This window comes from Piliocolobus tephrosceles, chromosome 2 (genome assembly GCF_002776525.5).
Source record: "Piliocolobus tephrosceles isolate RC106 chromosome 2, ASM277652v3, whole genome shotgun sequence".
NCBI classification, from domain to species: Eukaryota; Metazoa; Chordata; class Mammalia; order Primates; family Cercopithecidae; genus Piliocolobus; species Piliocolobus tephrosceles.
In genome coordinates this window covers 172,338,183-172,355,103 of record NC_045435.1, presented here as the reverse complement: position 1 = coordinate 172,355,103, position 16,921 = coordinate 172,338,183, and the positions used below count along the sequence as shown (strand labels likewise).

At 35.9% G+C, this 16,921-nt stretch overlaps 1 protein-coding gene across 7 annotated transcripts in view; it reads right to left on the bottom strand.

The window, feature by feature from the left end:
- RNF13 (ring finger protein 13) overlaps positions 1-16,921 on the bottom strand; it is a 182,875-nt gene that overhangs the window by 132,462 nt on the left and 33,492 nt on the right. For 6 of the 7 annotated variants that reach the window (XM_023215411.1, XM_026449834.1, XM_023215415.1 and 3 more), the window contains 2 exons: positions 16,028-16,157; positions 9,613-9,693 (listed from right to left, as the gene is read on the bottom strand). The exons of the other annotated variant lie outside the window; for it this stretch is intronic. In XM_023215411.1, coding sequence (XP_023071179.1) covers positions 9,613-9,693; positions 16,028-16,141 — 195 coding nt within the window. In that variant the 5' untranslated portion in view covers positions 16,142-16,157. The remainder of the gene's footprint in view (positions 1-9,612; positions 9,694-16,027; positions 16,158-16,921) is intronic. 7 annotated transcript variants of the gene reach the window in all.

Below are 16,921 nucleotides of genomic sequence, written 5' to 3'. Positions count from 1 at the left end.
TGGTGTAATTCAAGTACTATAATAAATTGTATAATTTTGAATGATGATATGAATGTATAGATTTTTATATGGAAAGATATCCATGATATTGGATATGCCATCCAACATATTGCCAATTTTTTAAGTTGCAAAATAGCACATATAAGTGCATAAAATGAAGGCGTGAATGTGTCTACACAAGTTCACACAGTTGTACCCAAACGTCTGCCACTATAATCTTTAATTGTAGAATTATGTATGATTTTCTTATTCTTCTTTTTAAACTTTATTGATATTTAGTATTTTATATATTTATGGGGTGCATGTGATAATTTGTTTCATGCATAAAACATGTAATGATCAAGTCAGGATACTTGAGGAATCTATTACCTTGAATATTTATCATTTATATGTGTTGAGAATATTTCAAGTTCTCTCTTCTAGTTACTTTAAAATATACTTAATACATTATTGCTAACTATAGTCACCCTACTCTGTTATGGAACATTGGAACTTATACCTTCTATCTAACTGTATGTTTGTATCCACTGACCAACTTCTCTTCATCTCCCCCTCTCAACCACACCCTTTTCCCACCCTCTGGTATCTATCGATCTACTCTCAATCTCCATAAGATCAACTTTTTTAGCTTCTACAAATGAGTGAGAACATTGGGTATTTGTTCTTTCTCTGCCTGTATAATTCCACTTAACATAATAATCTCTAGTTCCATTCATGTTGTGACAAATGACATGATTTCATTCATTTTTACAGTCAAATAGTATTACATTCCATGTACATACTTTTTAAAATTCATTAATATATTCATGGACAGTAGGTTGATTCTACATCTTGGCTATTGTGAATAGTGATATAGTAAACATGCAAGTGCAGGTATCCCTTGGATACACTTCTTTTCCTTTGGATAAATAGCCAGTGGTGGGACTGCTGGATCATATGGTAGTGCTATATTTAGTTCTCCCCCACCCTCTTTTCAGTTTTTTTTTTTTTTTTTGAAATCACCATACCGTTTTCCATAGTAGTTGTACTAATTTACATTCCCACCAACAGTGTATGAGTTCCCTCTTCTCTGAATCCTTGCCAAAATCTGTAATTTTTTTGTCATTTTAATAATAGCCATCCTAATTGGATTAAGATGCTATCTCACTGTGGTTTTTACATTTCCCTGATGATTAGTGATATTAAACATTTTTTTCATATGCCCGTTGGCCATTTGTATGTCTTCTTTTGAGAAATATCTGTTTAGATCATTGGCCCTTTTTAAAATCAGACTGTGTTTTTACTGTTGAGATGTTCAAATTCCTTATATATTCTGGATATTAGTCCCTTGTCAGATGGATAGTTTGCAAATATCTTCTCCCATTCAACAAGTTGTCTCTTCACTCTGTTGATTCTTTTGCTGTGCAAAAGCTTTTTAGTTCAATATAGTCTCATTTGTCTATTTTTCTTTTTGTTGTCTGTGCTTTTGTGATCTTAGCTGTAAAATCTTTGCCTAGATCAATGCCCTGAAGTGTTTTCCATATGTTTTCTTCCAGTAGTTTTACAGTTTTGGGGCTTTAATCCATCTTGAGTTGACTTTTGTATATGGTCAGAGATAAGGGTTCAGTTTCATTCTTCTGTATATGGATATCCAATTTTCCCAGCATTCTTTATTGAAGAGACTGTCCTTTCCCCAATGTATGTTCTTGGCACCTTTGTCAAAAATCATTTGGCTATAAACATGTGAATTTACTTCTGGATCCTCTACTCTGTAGTGTTGGTCTCTGTGTCTGTTGTCTGTTTTTAGATCAATACCATACTGTTTTGGTTTTTATAGCCTTGTTACATATACGTGTGTGTGTAATATGTATATATGTGTGTATATATGTACAAATACTATACATACACATACACACACACACACACACACACACAGTTTTTTTAGATGGAGTCTCTCTCTGTTGCCCAGGCTGGGGTGCAGTGGCATGATCTCAGTTCACTGCAACATGCATCTCCTGGGTTCAAGTGATTCTCCTCCCTTAGCCTCCCGAGTAGCTGGGACTACAGGTGCTCACCACCATGCCCAGCTAATTTTTGTATTTTTAGTAGAGACAGAGTTTTACCATGTTGGCCAGGTTGGTCTTGAACTCCTGACCTCAAATGCTCCACCCACCTCAGGCTCCCCAAGTGCTGGGATTACAGGTGTGAGCCACCACACCTGGTTGCCTTGTAATATATTTCGATGTCAGGTAGTGTGATGTCTCCAGTTTTGTTCTTTTTGTTCAGGATTTCTTTGGCTATTTGAGGTCTTTTCTGGTTCCATATAAATTTTAGGATTGTTTTTTCTATTTCTGTGAAAAATGACATTGATATTTTGATAGAAATTTCACTGAATCTGTAGACTGCTTTGGGCAGTATGGTCGTTTTAATTATACCAATTCTTCTACTCCATGAGCCATATTCTTTTTCATATCTATATCATCTTAATTTTAATGCTGAGCATATATCACCCTTTTAATGAGAAAAATATTTTTTCATGAGCAGAATAAAAAATGAGTCTTTTGCCATATTGAACTGAGAAAGCCAGCAAGAAAATCTAATAAAAACTACTTAGTGAACAAAAAAGACGCCCAGTAATGCAATGAGAAAATGAAGGGAGTGTGGTGATTTATGAAATAAAGAACCTGAGTCTCCTTTGACTTCCTCTGTGTGTGTGTGTGTGTCTTTACCTTCCCTCTTCTCTAAGTGATAACTTGTCATGACAAAATAATTATTTTCTAAATCAAATGAAATGCTATATTCCTGCTTGATTTAATAAATGAATAAGCAACCATGACTTTTTGAAATTAAGAGGAAAGGGCTTATTTTAGAAGCTCAAAATTCACTACAAAAGTATTCTTTTTATATCATCTAACTATGTGCATTTGAAAATGTCCTTAGACCTTAGAATTCTTATTTCATGTATAACCAGATAGTTTTACTCTTTATTTTGACAATGCTATTTCTTTATTTATCCTTTGAAAAAGGAACTCTGACTTTTAGTTTACAAACTGAGGGTGATACTGTAAAATAAGGGTGAGGAAGTCCAGCACATTGAGCCTTAACCAAGGCTTTCTTCACATCACAAAACCGTGTAAGTGTTCTGAGAGGAAAAATATACTAAGTGGCAGTGAGCTTGTTTCCTGCAAAGAAAGCAAGCAAAGGAAGTAGCACAAATAAACCATCCAAACAATCACATTTCTTTGCAATGTTTGCATTTTCCTTCACCAGGGGAAAAAAACTCTCTTCTAATCTCAAGACTTTATATTAAACGAAATCATTTCCTGTAATAAGAATTTCGAAATTAACTGGTAAATTACTTTCAAAGAACAAGCCTAGTTTGTGGAAAATTAAATGGTGATGATACAGGGCACTAATTTAATGAATATGATGAGGGGAAATAAATATATATCATATAAGAAAAACTGCTTATCTGCAACTTTGTTCTGGACAGTAGGAACAGTATAGTCTAGGACAAATCTGCATCCCACTGTCATCTCCTCTGTCTTCTTCCTCTTCAACATAAAGAATATACCCTGACTACCAGATTACAAAACACAGTATATGTGGATCATGGTAAATCTAGCTCAAGAGTTGTGTTGCTGAAAATGAGATTTGCCATTGATAATTATACTCAGGTAATCTGACACTTGGCTTACTGATCAAAGCTTCCTTATCAGAGATAAATCTTGTTTTCAATTTTTTAACAATCATTATCTCCTCCACCTATCAAGGCACTTCCTAAAAATATAGAAACAAGAAAACTGGAGAAGCTTGATTCTCCACAGACTAGCCCTCAACATGTAACTAAATTATTCCAATTATACTGATAATAAAAAGTATAGCAAGAGACCTTGCTTGCTAGCATTACACATCTACATGTAAAGTCTTGACTATTGTCTTGGTCTATTTTGTGTTTCTATAACAGGACACCTGAGGCAGGTTATTTATAAAGGAAGGAGTTTTATTTAACTCATGGTTGTGCAGGCTGTTTAAGCAGCATGGCACTGGCACCTGCTCAGCTTCTGGTTAGGGATGCATCAAAACATGACGGAGAAGGCCAAAGGAGAAGTGGGCATATGTGAAGAGGGACCAAACCTAAGGGGTGTCCTGGCTTTATAACAACCCACTCTTGAGGGAACTAATCCATTTCGTTAGAACTAATTCTATCTAGCCAGAGAGAGAATGGCATCAAGCTGTTTCATGAGGGATCTGCCCCCATGACCCAAACACCTCCCACTAGGCCCCACCTCCCAACACCCCCACACTGGAGATCAAATTTCAACATGTGATTTGGTGGGGATGAAAAAATCATATCCAAACCATAATAACTACTCAATAATGATTCTTTAATACTTGGTTATCCATTTGAAAAAAGTAAAAATAGAGTTGTATGTTACATTATACAATAATAATTATTGGCCTAAGCAGAGTGGGGGAAGGAGTTAGGGGAAAGGTAATCTTTACCAATTTTTTGAGGACATAGGAAAGTACATTTATACTGCTAAGAAACATTATTTATCTTTTCAAAGACAAAACGTGTTTTCCAAAAAAAACAGTTGTACTGTTCTCAATTTTGCCCAAACATATAAATACACTCTTCAAATGAACTGTAAACTAATTACTAATGGTACTCTAAAAGGTTGTATGGAAAAGGTAACTTCCTAAACAGCCAATTAAAATATAAAACTGCAAACACAGGACTTACCTAGATAAAAAAAATAAAATCTTCCTTTTAAAACTTCCGTAACACTGATGTGCCATATTTTAATCCATGCAAAGATTCACATTTTTGCATTAAAGCTCAAATAGCTCAAAATTCCTTGGCTTTGTCATTTTCTTATACTTGAATAGTATTTTTTAAAATACAGGAGAGGACAGAAAAAGGCTTTAAATACAATTAACCTAATACTGGGGCATATATAAACAGAATGCAAACACAGAATTTCAACTGATATGTTATACTATAAATATCTGATGTCTTATAAATGATTCTGATGGAATCCAGGGATGTTATAAAAGCTACAAAATACAGAACATAAATTAGACCTATAAAAACTATCTCACTTAAACTCTCTGGGCAGAGTTTAAAAGTAAGATACTTTGGGCCGGGCACGGTGGCTCACGCCTGTAATCCCAGCACTTTGGGAGGCCAAGGCAGGCAAATCACGAGGTCAGGAGATCGAAACCATCCTGGCTAACATGGTGAAACCCCATCTCTACTAAAAATACAAAAAAAAATTAGCCGGGCATGGTGGCAGGTGCCTGTAGTCCCAGCTACTCAGGAGGCTAAGGCAGGAGAATGGCGTGAACCCAGGAGGCCAGAGCTTGCAGTGAGCCAAGATCGTGCCACTGCACTCCAGCCTGGGTGTCAGAGTGAGACTCTATCTTAAAAAAAAAAAAAAAAAAAAAAAAAGTAAGATACTTTGGCCAGGTGCAGTGGCTCATGCCTATAATCCCATCACTTTAGGAGGCCGAAGCAGGAGGAATGCTTGAAGCCAGTGGTTCGCAACCAGCCTAGGAAACATAGCAAGATTCCATTTCTAAAAATATTTAAAAATTAGCACAGTGGCCCACTACTATAGTCCTAGCTACACAGGAGCCTGAGGTGGGAGGATTGCTTGAGCCCAGCAGTTGGTGATTTCAGTGAGCTATGATCCTGCCACTGCACTCCAGGCTGGGCAACAGGGCAAGACTCTGTCTCAAAAAAAAGTATTTTTCAGCTAAGTCTCTTAATATATTTTTTAATTAACTTAGTTGTATTTTTAATGTATTTATTTAACTGGTTTTACAGACATTATACTATAGTGAGCTACCTCACTTCATTATTATCAAGTCCTTGCAAACAAATGTAAATCTTTGTATGGCTGACATTTTGAATTCTGATTCTGGGCAATGGCAAAACCAGTCATGCAACTATAAAAGCTACCCATAATAATCCAATAATTTTGTTGGAATATTTCACTTCTCTTCTTGCCTATGTCATAGTGCAAAAAGCAGACAAATATCTAATACCATTTTTTTTTTTTTTGGCCAGGCAGTGAATAAGCAAATTTGTCAACATATCTTTTAAATGTAAACCAAATTTATAGTAACTTATTAATTGAGGAGCACCAATAAGATTATGCTTATCAAGAATTAATAGAGCTCTTTAAAATAAGCTTATTCAGCAGAAAGGCTCTTTGGTGAGAAGGAATAGTCTGACTCCTTATGGTAGAATGAAAGAAAGGTTGCCAGATCATCATTAATAATCAGAGAAATGCAAATTAAAACAAGATAACACTTTCACCCATCAGATTGGCAAGAGTTAAAAAGACTGATAATATCTAGTGTCGGCAAAAGTATAGGGAGATACGTATTCTCCTACAATGTTAATGGGAATAAATTAGCACAGCCTTTGCAAAGGTAATTTGGCAGTATCTATGAAACTTTCAGATGTATATACCCATTGATTTCATCAATTCTATTCCAGACCTCCATCCTAGAGAAATAACAACTTTGGAAAGAGGAAATTACTAATAAACTATGATCATTCATATTACAGAACACCATGCAGTGCTTAACAGGAACATACTAGAGTTATAGATGCCGCTGTGGAAAGAACTCTAAAACAGAAGAAGTAGGGGAATCACACTGCAGAGTAATTATTTATTTATTGTTATTTTTTTGAGACAAGGTCTTACTCTGTCACCCAGGCTGGAGTGCAATGGCATGATCTCGGCTCACTGCAACCTCACCTTCCTGGGTTCAAGTGATTCTCCCACCTCAGCCTCCAAGTAGCTGGGACCACAGGCTTGCGCCCACCATGCCCAGCTACTTTTTGGTAGAGACAGGGTTTCACCATGTTGCTCAGGCTGGTTTCTTGACCTCAAGTGATCTACCCGCCTTGGCCTCCCAAACTGCTGGGACTGCAGGTATGAGCCACTGCAGCCCAGCCTTGCAGGGTAATTACTGCAGTAGACATCTGTCAATCGTGGTGCTCCACATTTTCTGAAGCCACTATGCATTCCACCTTCCCAAAGTAGGCTAAAACAACAAAAATAACAACAACAACAACAAAAACCTATACTGTGTTTCCCAGCGTTCCTCATAGCTAGGTATTTCACCAAAATATGTAGCAAGTAACTATGTGGCCAAAAGTCTATCAATCAGAAAAATCCAAGTGTTGGATTTGGAAGCAGACATGTAAGGAAATAGTCTGAAAAAGGGTATCTCTTTGATTAGCTTGGGTGGCAGAAGAGGCCGAATGTTGTGAGGTAAAACCACAAAGGCTTCCTGATGAGAGAAAAAATAATGTGGTCTGAGGGTTCATTAGCTGCACTACTTATCTACAAAGCCAGTCTTACAAGGTGGTTCTGCGTTTTATTCCTGAAACAGTTGTCCAGGCTATGATACTCTGAACATCTTTATCTCTTTATAAACCCCTTTCTGGGTAAAACTAGCTAGAGCAGATTTCATTGTAAGAATTAAGAAACTTTTCATGTATACAAATGATAACCATTTATGAAGTATACATGTCCATAAATTGATGAACAAAAAAGAACGAAAAAGCATTACATGTTCAGAAAAGGATCTGAAGGCCTGTAAAATCACTGATAATATTTAACTCTGAAGAGGGAAGTGTGACTGCTACATATAAGTAAGGAAAGAATAAAAGAAGGTGTTTACTTTTCCTTATGTGTATTTCTTTTCGGTTGAAATATTTTTATGAGAAATACATACACAATGCTATGAATTTTTTAAAATAATTTTAAAAGCTGAATATCCCTCCCAGAGGTGCCTACCATCCTAATTAAGAATAATAGGTTTCCCCGTCTCTATTAAAAAATACAAAAAATTAGCCGGGCATGGTGGCGGGCGCCTGAAGTCCCAGCTACTCGGGAGGCTGAGGCAGGAGAATGGCGTGAACCTGAGAGGCGGAGCTTGCAGTGAGCTGAGATCCGGCCAGTGCACTCCAGCCTGGGCGACAGAGCGAGACTCTGTCTCCAAAAACAAAAAAAAGAAAGAATAATAGGTTTGTGGTATCTTACTAAGAAATTCTGGCTAGGCACAGTGGCTTATGCCTGAAATCCCAGTATTTTGGGAGGCTGAAGTGGGCAGATATCTTGAGCTCAGGAGGTCAAGACCAGCCTGGGCAACATGGCAAAACCCCATCTCTACATGGGGTGCCGGGCATGGTGGTGCACACTTAGTCTCAGTCACTCGGGAGGCTGAGGTGGGAGGATCACTTGAGCCCAGAAGGTGAATGTTGCAGTGAGTCAAGATTGTGCTACTGCACTCCAGCCTGGACAACAGTGTGAAAACCTACCTTAAAAAAAAAAAAAAAAAAAAAAAAGGAATTTTAAGAAAATCAGAATAAACTGAAAGCATTCTATGGTACATATCTATACAACTTCATGTATTTATATAACAAAAAACTAATATCTTGAAATGAGAAAGGACTTTCTAACCACCAGAAGTAGAGGAAAAAGATAATAATTTTTAACTACATAAACAAAACTTTTGAAACCTTAAAAAAAATTAAAAGATAAAGGAAAAACTGAGAAGGGATAATCTGAAGCATATATGGCAAACAATAAATTGATACTTCCAATATATAAAGAACTCTTACAAAGCACAAAGACACTTTAATTTCAAATTGGGCAAAGAGCATTAATAGTCCATTCTCTCTCTCTCTCTCTCATATTGGGCAAAAGCATTAATAGTCCATTTTCTCTCTCTCTCTCTCTCTCTCTCACACACACACACACACACACACGTAGCAAAAAATATGTTTACATTCACTAGATTTTTTAAAATCAAATTAGCAAAAGTTCGATAATATCTAGTATTTAAGAGGGTATGGGGAAAAGGACAGTCTCAGATGTTACTGATGGAATTCTAAATCGTTGTAAACTTTTTAGAAGAAGAACTGAAAATATAGAACAAAATTTTAAATATTCATGTCATAAAGCAATTCTACATTTGGAAATGTATCCTATGGAGATAAATGGATGAATACACAAAGAAAAACATTCATTGTAGCACTGTAATAGTAAAAACTAGACAACCTAAATATCCACTATGAAAAACTAAAGCAATGTTCAAAATCCATACTATTTCATGATATTGCAAAACTATGCAGCTGCTACAATTAATAATGTAAATCCTTACATATCAGCATGAAAAACATGATCATAACATACAATTAAAAGAAAAAGGTAGGTAACCAAATTGCACGTTTCTATTAGTGTTAAATATAGATTCACTGTATATGAAAGCATTTACACATATATGTAAATGTGTGTGTATATATGTATATGTACATACATACACATACATCTACAAACACACGCATAGCACATATCCTAAAAAAACAGGTCTGAAATGTGATATACCGAAAAGTCAACCACAGTTAGTTCAGAATAATACAATCCTAGGTGATTTTCACTTTCTTTCTGATATCTTTTGAATAATCTGACCCTTTACAAATGACTATGTATAGGTTTTATAATAATAAATAGTAAGAAATTATTTCACTCTTTAAATAACAAACAATAAAAATCACCTTATTAAATACCTTGTGTCTTTACAATGTATTACCAACTGTCTTACCTTTAAACCTTCAGCTGGAAGTCTATAACCAAATCTTGCAGGGAGGTCATCAAATGTCTGAGATGCATTTTCAAAGTTATACTAAAAATAAAATTTTAAATATTCAAGTTAAGACTAATTTATACATAACATTAAAAACCAAGATTTATTAAATTATATCTAATTATTATTTTGACAATTCTGATTACTATCACAGCTTATCAAAATAAAACTGAATTTGTAAATGTTCATCCACTAAAATAGAAGGAATATATAGAATTTACAACATATACAAATGCTTAAATTGGATTCTGATTTCAAATGTTATTATCGAGCAGCAACACTAATTCAGCCTACTGTTTTCTGAGTTGTTCCCATAGACAATTTCCTAGCAAGGAATTTTCCAGATAGATCATCTTCCAGAAGGAGTGCTCCATTTTATTTTCTCTATATTATATAGGTCTGATTTACTGGAAGGAATTTACAGCATTTCTGGCTCTAGCTATGAAAAATGACTTTCTTTTTGGAAAGAAGCAGCATCATATCATATTTTTAAGGCATGTCAATTTTGTATAAGCTAAACATTTTTATCCAGGGTTGAACACTGAAGAGATCAAATTCAATGAAATACATATATGGAAAAAGCTGGAGGTATTCAAACTCTTCAACAACTTTCCCCCTTCCACAAAGATATAGATTCCAATGCTACAATATTTATTAGTCCTTTACCAAAACAACAAAAGTTCTTTGTGCTTTTAGAAGAGAACAGTAATGATAATAGTTGTGAGATGAGTTTGCTTTATCATTTAATAATGTTCAATTTGCTATACAGAGAGCAAGAGAAACAAGGGATATAGATGAAACTCAGCATAGATAGTAAACAAGTAACTTTTGAAACACAAGTGAAAATTACGTACTAGAAATTAAGGTAGGTGTTCATAACCTGCAGGACATAAATGCAAAAAAAAGAACACATTTGTTTTGCATATAGATACAAAGGATGGTTTGAAGATAGATAAAAGGGAAGAAAGCAAGAGTGTTATATATAGATAAGAAAAGATGGAAGGATTAAGTAAACTTTGAGTATTCACAAAGCATGGATTAGGTCACACATCCAGACTGATAGCTACGTTATCCCTGAATCAAACACCCATTGGTTAACGCTATCCTAGCCTCTTCTGTCATCTGCCACAGGCATGCAGATAAGCAACTCCACAGTTTAAGAGCCAATTATAGCTGTGACCAGTTGCCTTGCATCTCTCCAGCAGAGCAAGCAAATGTTGGATCTAGACACCTTCCATTTGTCAAGTCCCCTTGGCTCACCATCAACTCAGGTCCTGGTAACCGTACCACACTGTCAGCAGGAAAAGTTGATGCAGCATACAGGAAACTGGACAAACTACAACAGGTGACCCAGGATTCAGGCAGTGTGGTTTTTGCATCCCACTGGAACCCTATCTTGAGTGTCTTAGCATGTCCATCTTGTACCTTTGCCTCTCACTGTATGCTTGTAATTAGCTCAGGAAACTGTGTGATTCAAGCATCTAAATGCAGTCACTAAACCTATTCATTCTGTTATTGCTGGGATAATCATTCTAGAAGTGTTCTTGGAGGCCACCAAGCATATGTGGTAATTGCTTCAGTGTGATTTCCCATTGCAACAATAATTCATATTTGCAGATTACTCCATAGTTTACAAAATACTTTAGAGTTACAAAATGCTTTTAAACCCATTATCACAATCTATCATTTAATCTCTTAATTAAAACATGTTTAATTGATTTAATTCACCTATGATCAGGTTAATGTTGAACCTGAGAAAAACATTTAATCCCTCCTAGCCAAATATGCCATTGTAAAATAAAATAACTTATCTATATCAATGGAAATAGACCAAGGACAAATGCAAATGTGTGTAAGCAGTATTTTTTAATATTTTAATTAATTTAATATTTTGAAATTAGGAAATAGAGAATCTACAAACTATATACTAAAGTATTTTTTATCTCTTCCTATTACTTAAGAGTTTCACTATTACAGCTAAAATTACAGAAATAAAATATCTAGCTTGAACTACAGTACTTGTAACATTGAGATGTGGATTAAGTTTTGTTACTGAGTGAAACCCTTTTTGAAACTGCTTTGTCTTTCCTTAACAGCAAAATAAGGATTGTCTCATATTGCCTCTTAAAATCATATTGTTTAAAACAAAAAATGCTCCTACAGTGAACAAGACTAACAAAGGTACTTTCCGTTTTTGGTAAAAGGAGGGAGGGGAGTGATGCTCATAAAATTAAAGCATGTTCACTGTTTAAAAATCTGAAGTAGGCTGGGTGCAGTGGCTCATGCCTGTAATCCTAGCACTTTGGGAGGCTGAGGTGGGCAGATCACCTGAGGTCAGGAGTTCAAGACTAGCCAGGCCAACATGTTGAAACCCCATCTCTACTAAAAATACAAAAATCAGCCAGGCCTGATGGCAAATGCCTATAATCCCAGTTACTTGCAAGGCTGAGGCAGGAGAATCGCTTGAACCCAGGAGAGAGGTTGCAGGGAGCCGAGATTGCGCCACTGCACTCCAGCTTGGGCAACACAGCAAGACTCCGTCTCAAAAAAAAAAAAAAAAAAAAAAATCTGAAGTAGAAAATAGTTACTCCTCACTAGAATCCCATTCTTAGTGATTACCACGTAACAGTCTGAGTACACTTATTTTGAAAAGGTCTTTTCCTTAACCAATTATTTTTCTTGACAGCTTCCTCAACAAAAGGTTTAATTTAATTTAGAAAGTAATAAATATCTAACAATTATTGAGCACTCATTATGTACCGACATCATGCTAAGAACTTTATAGGTAATAATTTATTTAATCCAAACAACAACTCTACAAAGTAGGCCACTATTACTATCATCCTCATTTTACAGATTGACAACAGCATGTTGAAAATAAGCTCTGGTAAATTAGAAGAACCAGGATTCTAACTGAGGCAGTCTGGCCCCAGACCCCAGCCGTTAACCTACTACTCTATACTGTCCTTCACAAACTCTCACTTTTACAAAAAGTTAACCATGACTTAAGAAATGCTAAGTAATCTGCCCAAGGTCATGCAAATACAGAGTGGTAGATCTGGATTTCAACTCTGACTATAAATCCATTTCTGGAGCTCTGGACTACCATGCTATATAATCCAATCCATTCACACCACCACCCATTGGGTGTTTCTTTGCTACACAGCACACTGGCCCTCATAATCACCACCCGGCAACCAATTCTCTTTGACAAATCCAGACAAAAGAATCAAAAGGCAGATTGGGCATCAAGCAACATGGGTTGTTTGACTCTCATACAAGATGGATATTACTTCTCAGTAAGATCTTGGGCACAATTCAAAACTAGCATGTCACTTGTGGACTATGAGTCTCAGAATATACAGCACTGATATAGTTATCTCTTAAGTGCAATTCTAAAATTTCATGTTTCTAGTATAAACCTACATAATTAATAGTATTATGTTTCTTTTTGGGTCAAAGAAAAATGGTAAGAGATAAAAACAGTAACCTAAAAGTACTAAGGAACAGATGCCATTAAAAGAAAATGTGATGTAAAAAATCTCTAAGAGAAGGCTTTTAATTACTTCAAGCCTGTATTGAATTCCTACTGTGTAACCGACACCAGGCACCAGGAATAAAGTTTATTAAGACACAGTCCTGCCTTCCAAGTACTCATGGCCTAGAGGTCTGTCTGACTAGTCAGCTAGTCATGCTATAGCAGCATCTCCATAGCCTGTTAGAACTCAACTAGTTGGACAAACACTGTTGTCTGTGAATTCAAAGTCACATGGGAGAATTCAACTGCAAAAAAAAACAAAAAAAACAAAAAAAAACCAAAGGCATCTGGCATTACAAATAGCATAACTAAAACGGACTTAACTTTTCAAAAGCAGCATCCCAAGCCCTGTGCAAATGGAACTAGAATCAACCTAGTTGACTGGAACTAGATGTCTAATTTATTTACATCTGTATTACTGCAAACTCAGATTTCAGGGATGCTCTTATTATGTTAAAAGGAAGTGCTCTTACTTTCTACCTCTTAACTCACTTCCTTTGAATGACTGTCACATATCCAGTTCCTCTGCCTCAATTTTTAGTTCCCTGTTTTACCAGTTACATGCCTTCACAAGCTGCTCCCCTCCAGCCACCTTTGCATCCGTGTCAGCCTTCTATCCTTATGGTCAGCATAGAGACCAGATTTACACAGCTCCCATCTTACAGGTCCTTCACTAGAGGACATCAACATACATTCCACAAGTACCTGTGTAAAGCACAGGGAACCCTGCTAGCAAAAAGGACTGACTATTCTTCTATACCTAACTTTTTTTTTTTTTGTCTTTACATTAAAAAATACAGCTCAGGTAGTTTCATATCTTCTCAAGGGGCTGAGTGAAATATAATCAGAATGATAATTATAATGAAGATTTAAACCATATATAAAACATTTACTATGTGTCAGATACTATTCTAAGCAGTTTATCTTATTTAATCACCACCACAACACTCTAGTTCACATAAAGAAATAAAGAAACTTGTGGCACTTATAGCAGCTGAGTAATTTGATCAAGGTCATATAGCTGCTTAAGTTCCCAGAGCACATCACTGAAAATCATTTAATCCATCAGGCAGCTCAACCACAGAATAGCAATCCACCTTGGGTATAAATGAAAGAAAGAAGGCAAAAGGTATTAAAAACAACAGAGAGGGAAAAAGAGACACAAAATAGAAGAAATCAAAGGAGAGAAAGGAGACAAGGAGAACTTTATTCCCTGATCAGTCATAAATCCTCTAAACTCATTTCAAAAGTCATGCCAAGAATATTCTAAGGATTTTAGGGACCAATTGAGAAGGGAGATTTGAATAGCAATGGACTCAGTCTTCAAAGGTTCTATTTCCACTCCACCTCAAAAAGACAAACACTATTCCCAAAAACAAACCTAATCAACTAGTTCCCTACAGAGGACAACAGGGGGTGAGAAATCTCGTATGGATTACTAGCATCCTCTGCCTTCAAAAGTTATAGTATGGAAACCAGCCTGGCTCTCTCAAGTGCTACAATGATCTCAGAATCTTCCAGAATTGCTGCAAAGTGCAAGAGCACAGCTGAGGACCACAACAAGCTTTGGTCAGCAACAATTCTTGCCCTTTTATTTCTCACCTGATACCATTAAGCAAACCAGTTGCACCCAGAGTGTAAAACTAAATCCTTAGCACAGACCTAGAGGATAGGCATGTATGTTCTTTTTCTACCTTCACAGAAAAAGAGGAATAGAAAATATATATCCTCAACTTACAATGGGGCTACATCTGGATAAACTCATCATAAACTGAAAATATCTAAGTCAAAAATGTTTCAGAAGTCAAATTCTACTTATGATATTTTCAACTTATGATGGGGTTGTTGGAACATAATCTTATCATAAGTTGAGGTGCATAATGAATGTGCACATCACTTTCATTCCATCATAAAGTCGGAAGCTCACTAGTCAAGCCTTATCTTAAGCTGGAGACCATCTGATTACTCCGCAGTGTGGAGGAAAGTGAGACAGTAGCTAAGAGAGGCTATGGTAAGGTTTTGAGCAGCATTCTTTTTCTCTAAAAACTTTTCTATCCACCATCAAAGATAGGACCACTGTGCTTCTCTTCTGACTCATTAATGCTAATCTTGGGTTGAAGTTTTCTATCAACATCTTATAGAATTTCTTAAATATTATTATCAATAGAGATACCACTGAGATCTTACAGTCATGAAGAGATGTACTAGGTACTAAGAAAAACAGTAAAATTCTACATAAGTATATAGCAGGTAGGTATGTGTGCAAAGCGCCCACATGTGCACACATACCCTCATGTGCAACATTATTTATCAGGTACTGATTGTTCATAAGATCTTACACTAGATACGAAGCCAAAAAAAAAAAAAATGAATAAGGCGCTGGGTGCGGTGGCTCACACCTATAATGCCAACACTTTGGGAGGCCAAGGCAGGCAGATCACCTTAGGTCAGGAGTTTGAGACCAGCCTGGTCAACATGGTGAAACCCTGTCTCTTCAAAATACAAAAAAAATAGGCGTGGCAGTACACGCCTGTAATCCCAGCTACCCAGGAGGCTAAGGCAGGAGAACTGCTTGAACCCGGGAAGTGGAAGTTGCAGTGAGCCAGGACCGCACCATTGCACTCCAGCCTCGGCAACAAGAATGAAACTCCATCTCAAAAAATAAATAAATAAATGAATAAGGTACCTCAATGTCAAGTAACTGTGTATATGTTTTGGGGTATGTTTTTAGATAAAAATATCTTATAACAATGTCTTATAAATATCATTCAGGGCTTTTTTTAAGCTTTTCTTTAAGGGATGTTTCTAGACATGAATAAATTTCACTGTACTTACTGCTAAAATGTCTGCTTCTACAGGCAGTAGATTTAAGAATGCAAAGAGCTGGACAGTCAAGATGGTGTAGACTTGTGTGGCTGACAGCATGAGCATCCCTATGGAGAGCAGCATCTCGTCGTAAAATCACCTGGAAGACAAGGATATAAGTAACTATGAGAGCTGGTGCTTTGTCCCAGGGAATAGATCATTTGATATATTAATTCCCAATGTCCAAAAATATCTCTTTTAATTATAAACATGTATTAACATTAAAGGTAAAGCTTTTATTTCAAAAGCATAAGAATTACACAGATTTGGACATTTAGGTGAACACCCATGTTTAGTCAATACCTATATAACTCATGATGACAAAGTTCTGTGTTTTAATCACAAAACAAACATCCTCCCATAGTGCTCAGTTTATAGTACAGCTTGTCTTACTAACCCAATTTTCAAAGAAACTAGATTTCAACCAAAATAATGGTTAAAAACATACAAGCAGCTTTGTTTAAAATTGAAAATTTTCTACAACTTAAAAAATTTTTAGCTTCTGGTTCAATATAAATTCACGTGTAAATTTACTTTTCATTGCTACTGTATATTGTACCAACATTGGAGAATGCCAAAAAATTAATAGCCACTTATAATAAAGGAATACTTTTTGTCCTACCTCTTCCTAACAATCTACACTTTTTTCCCCTCTCTATATCTGAATGGCAACAGCGTAACTACCTCTCCCAACTTCATCCTGTTCACTATGAGTCCCTTTCTCTCTTTTAGCAAAAAGATACCATGAAAAGACTAAACGTCAACCAATAAATATTAAAATTCTCATTGGTATGCCTCAATCAATTGTATTATATACTTTTAAACAAGTGAGAACGAACATTACAAAAACAAGGGCTTTTATAA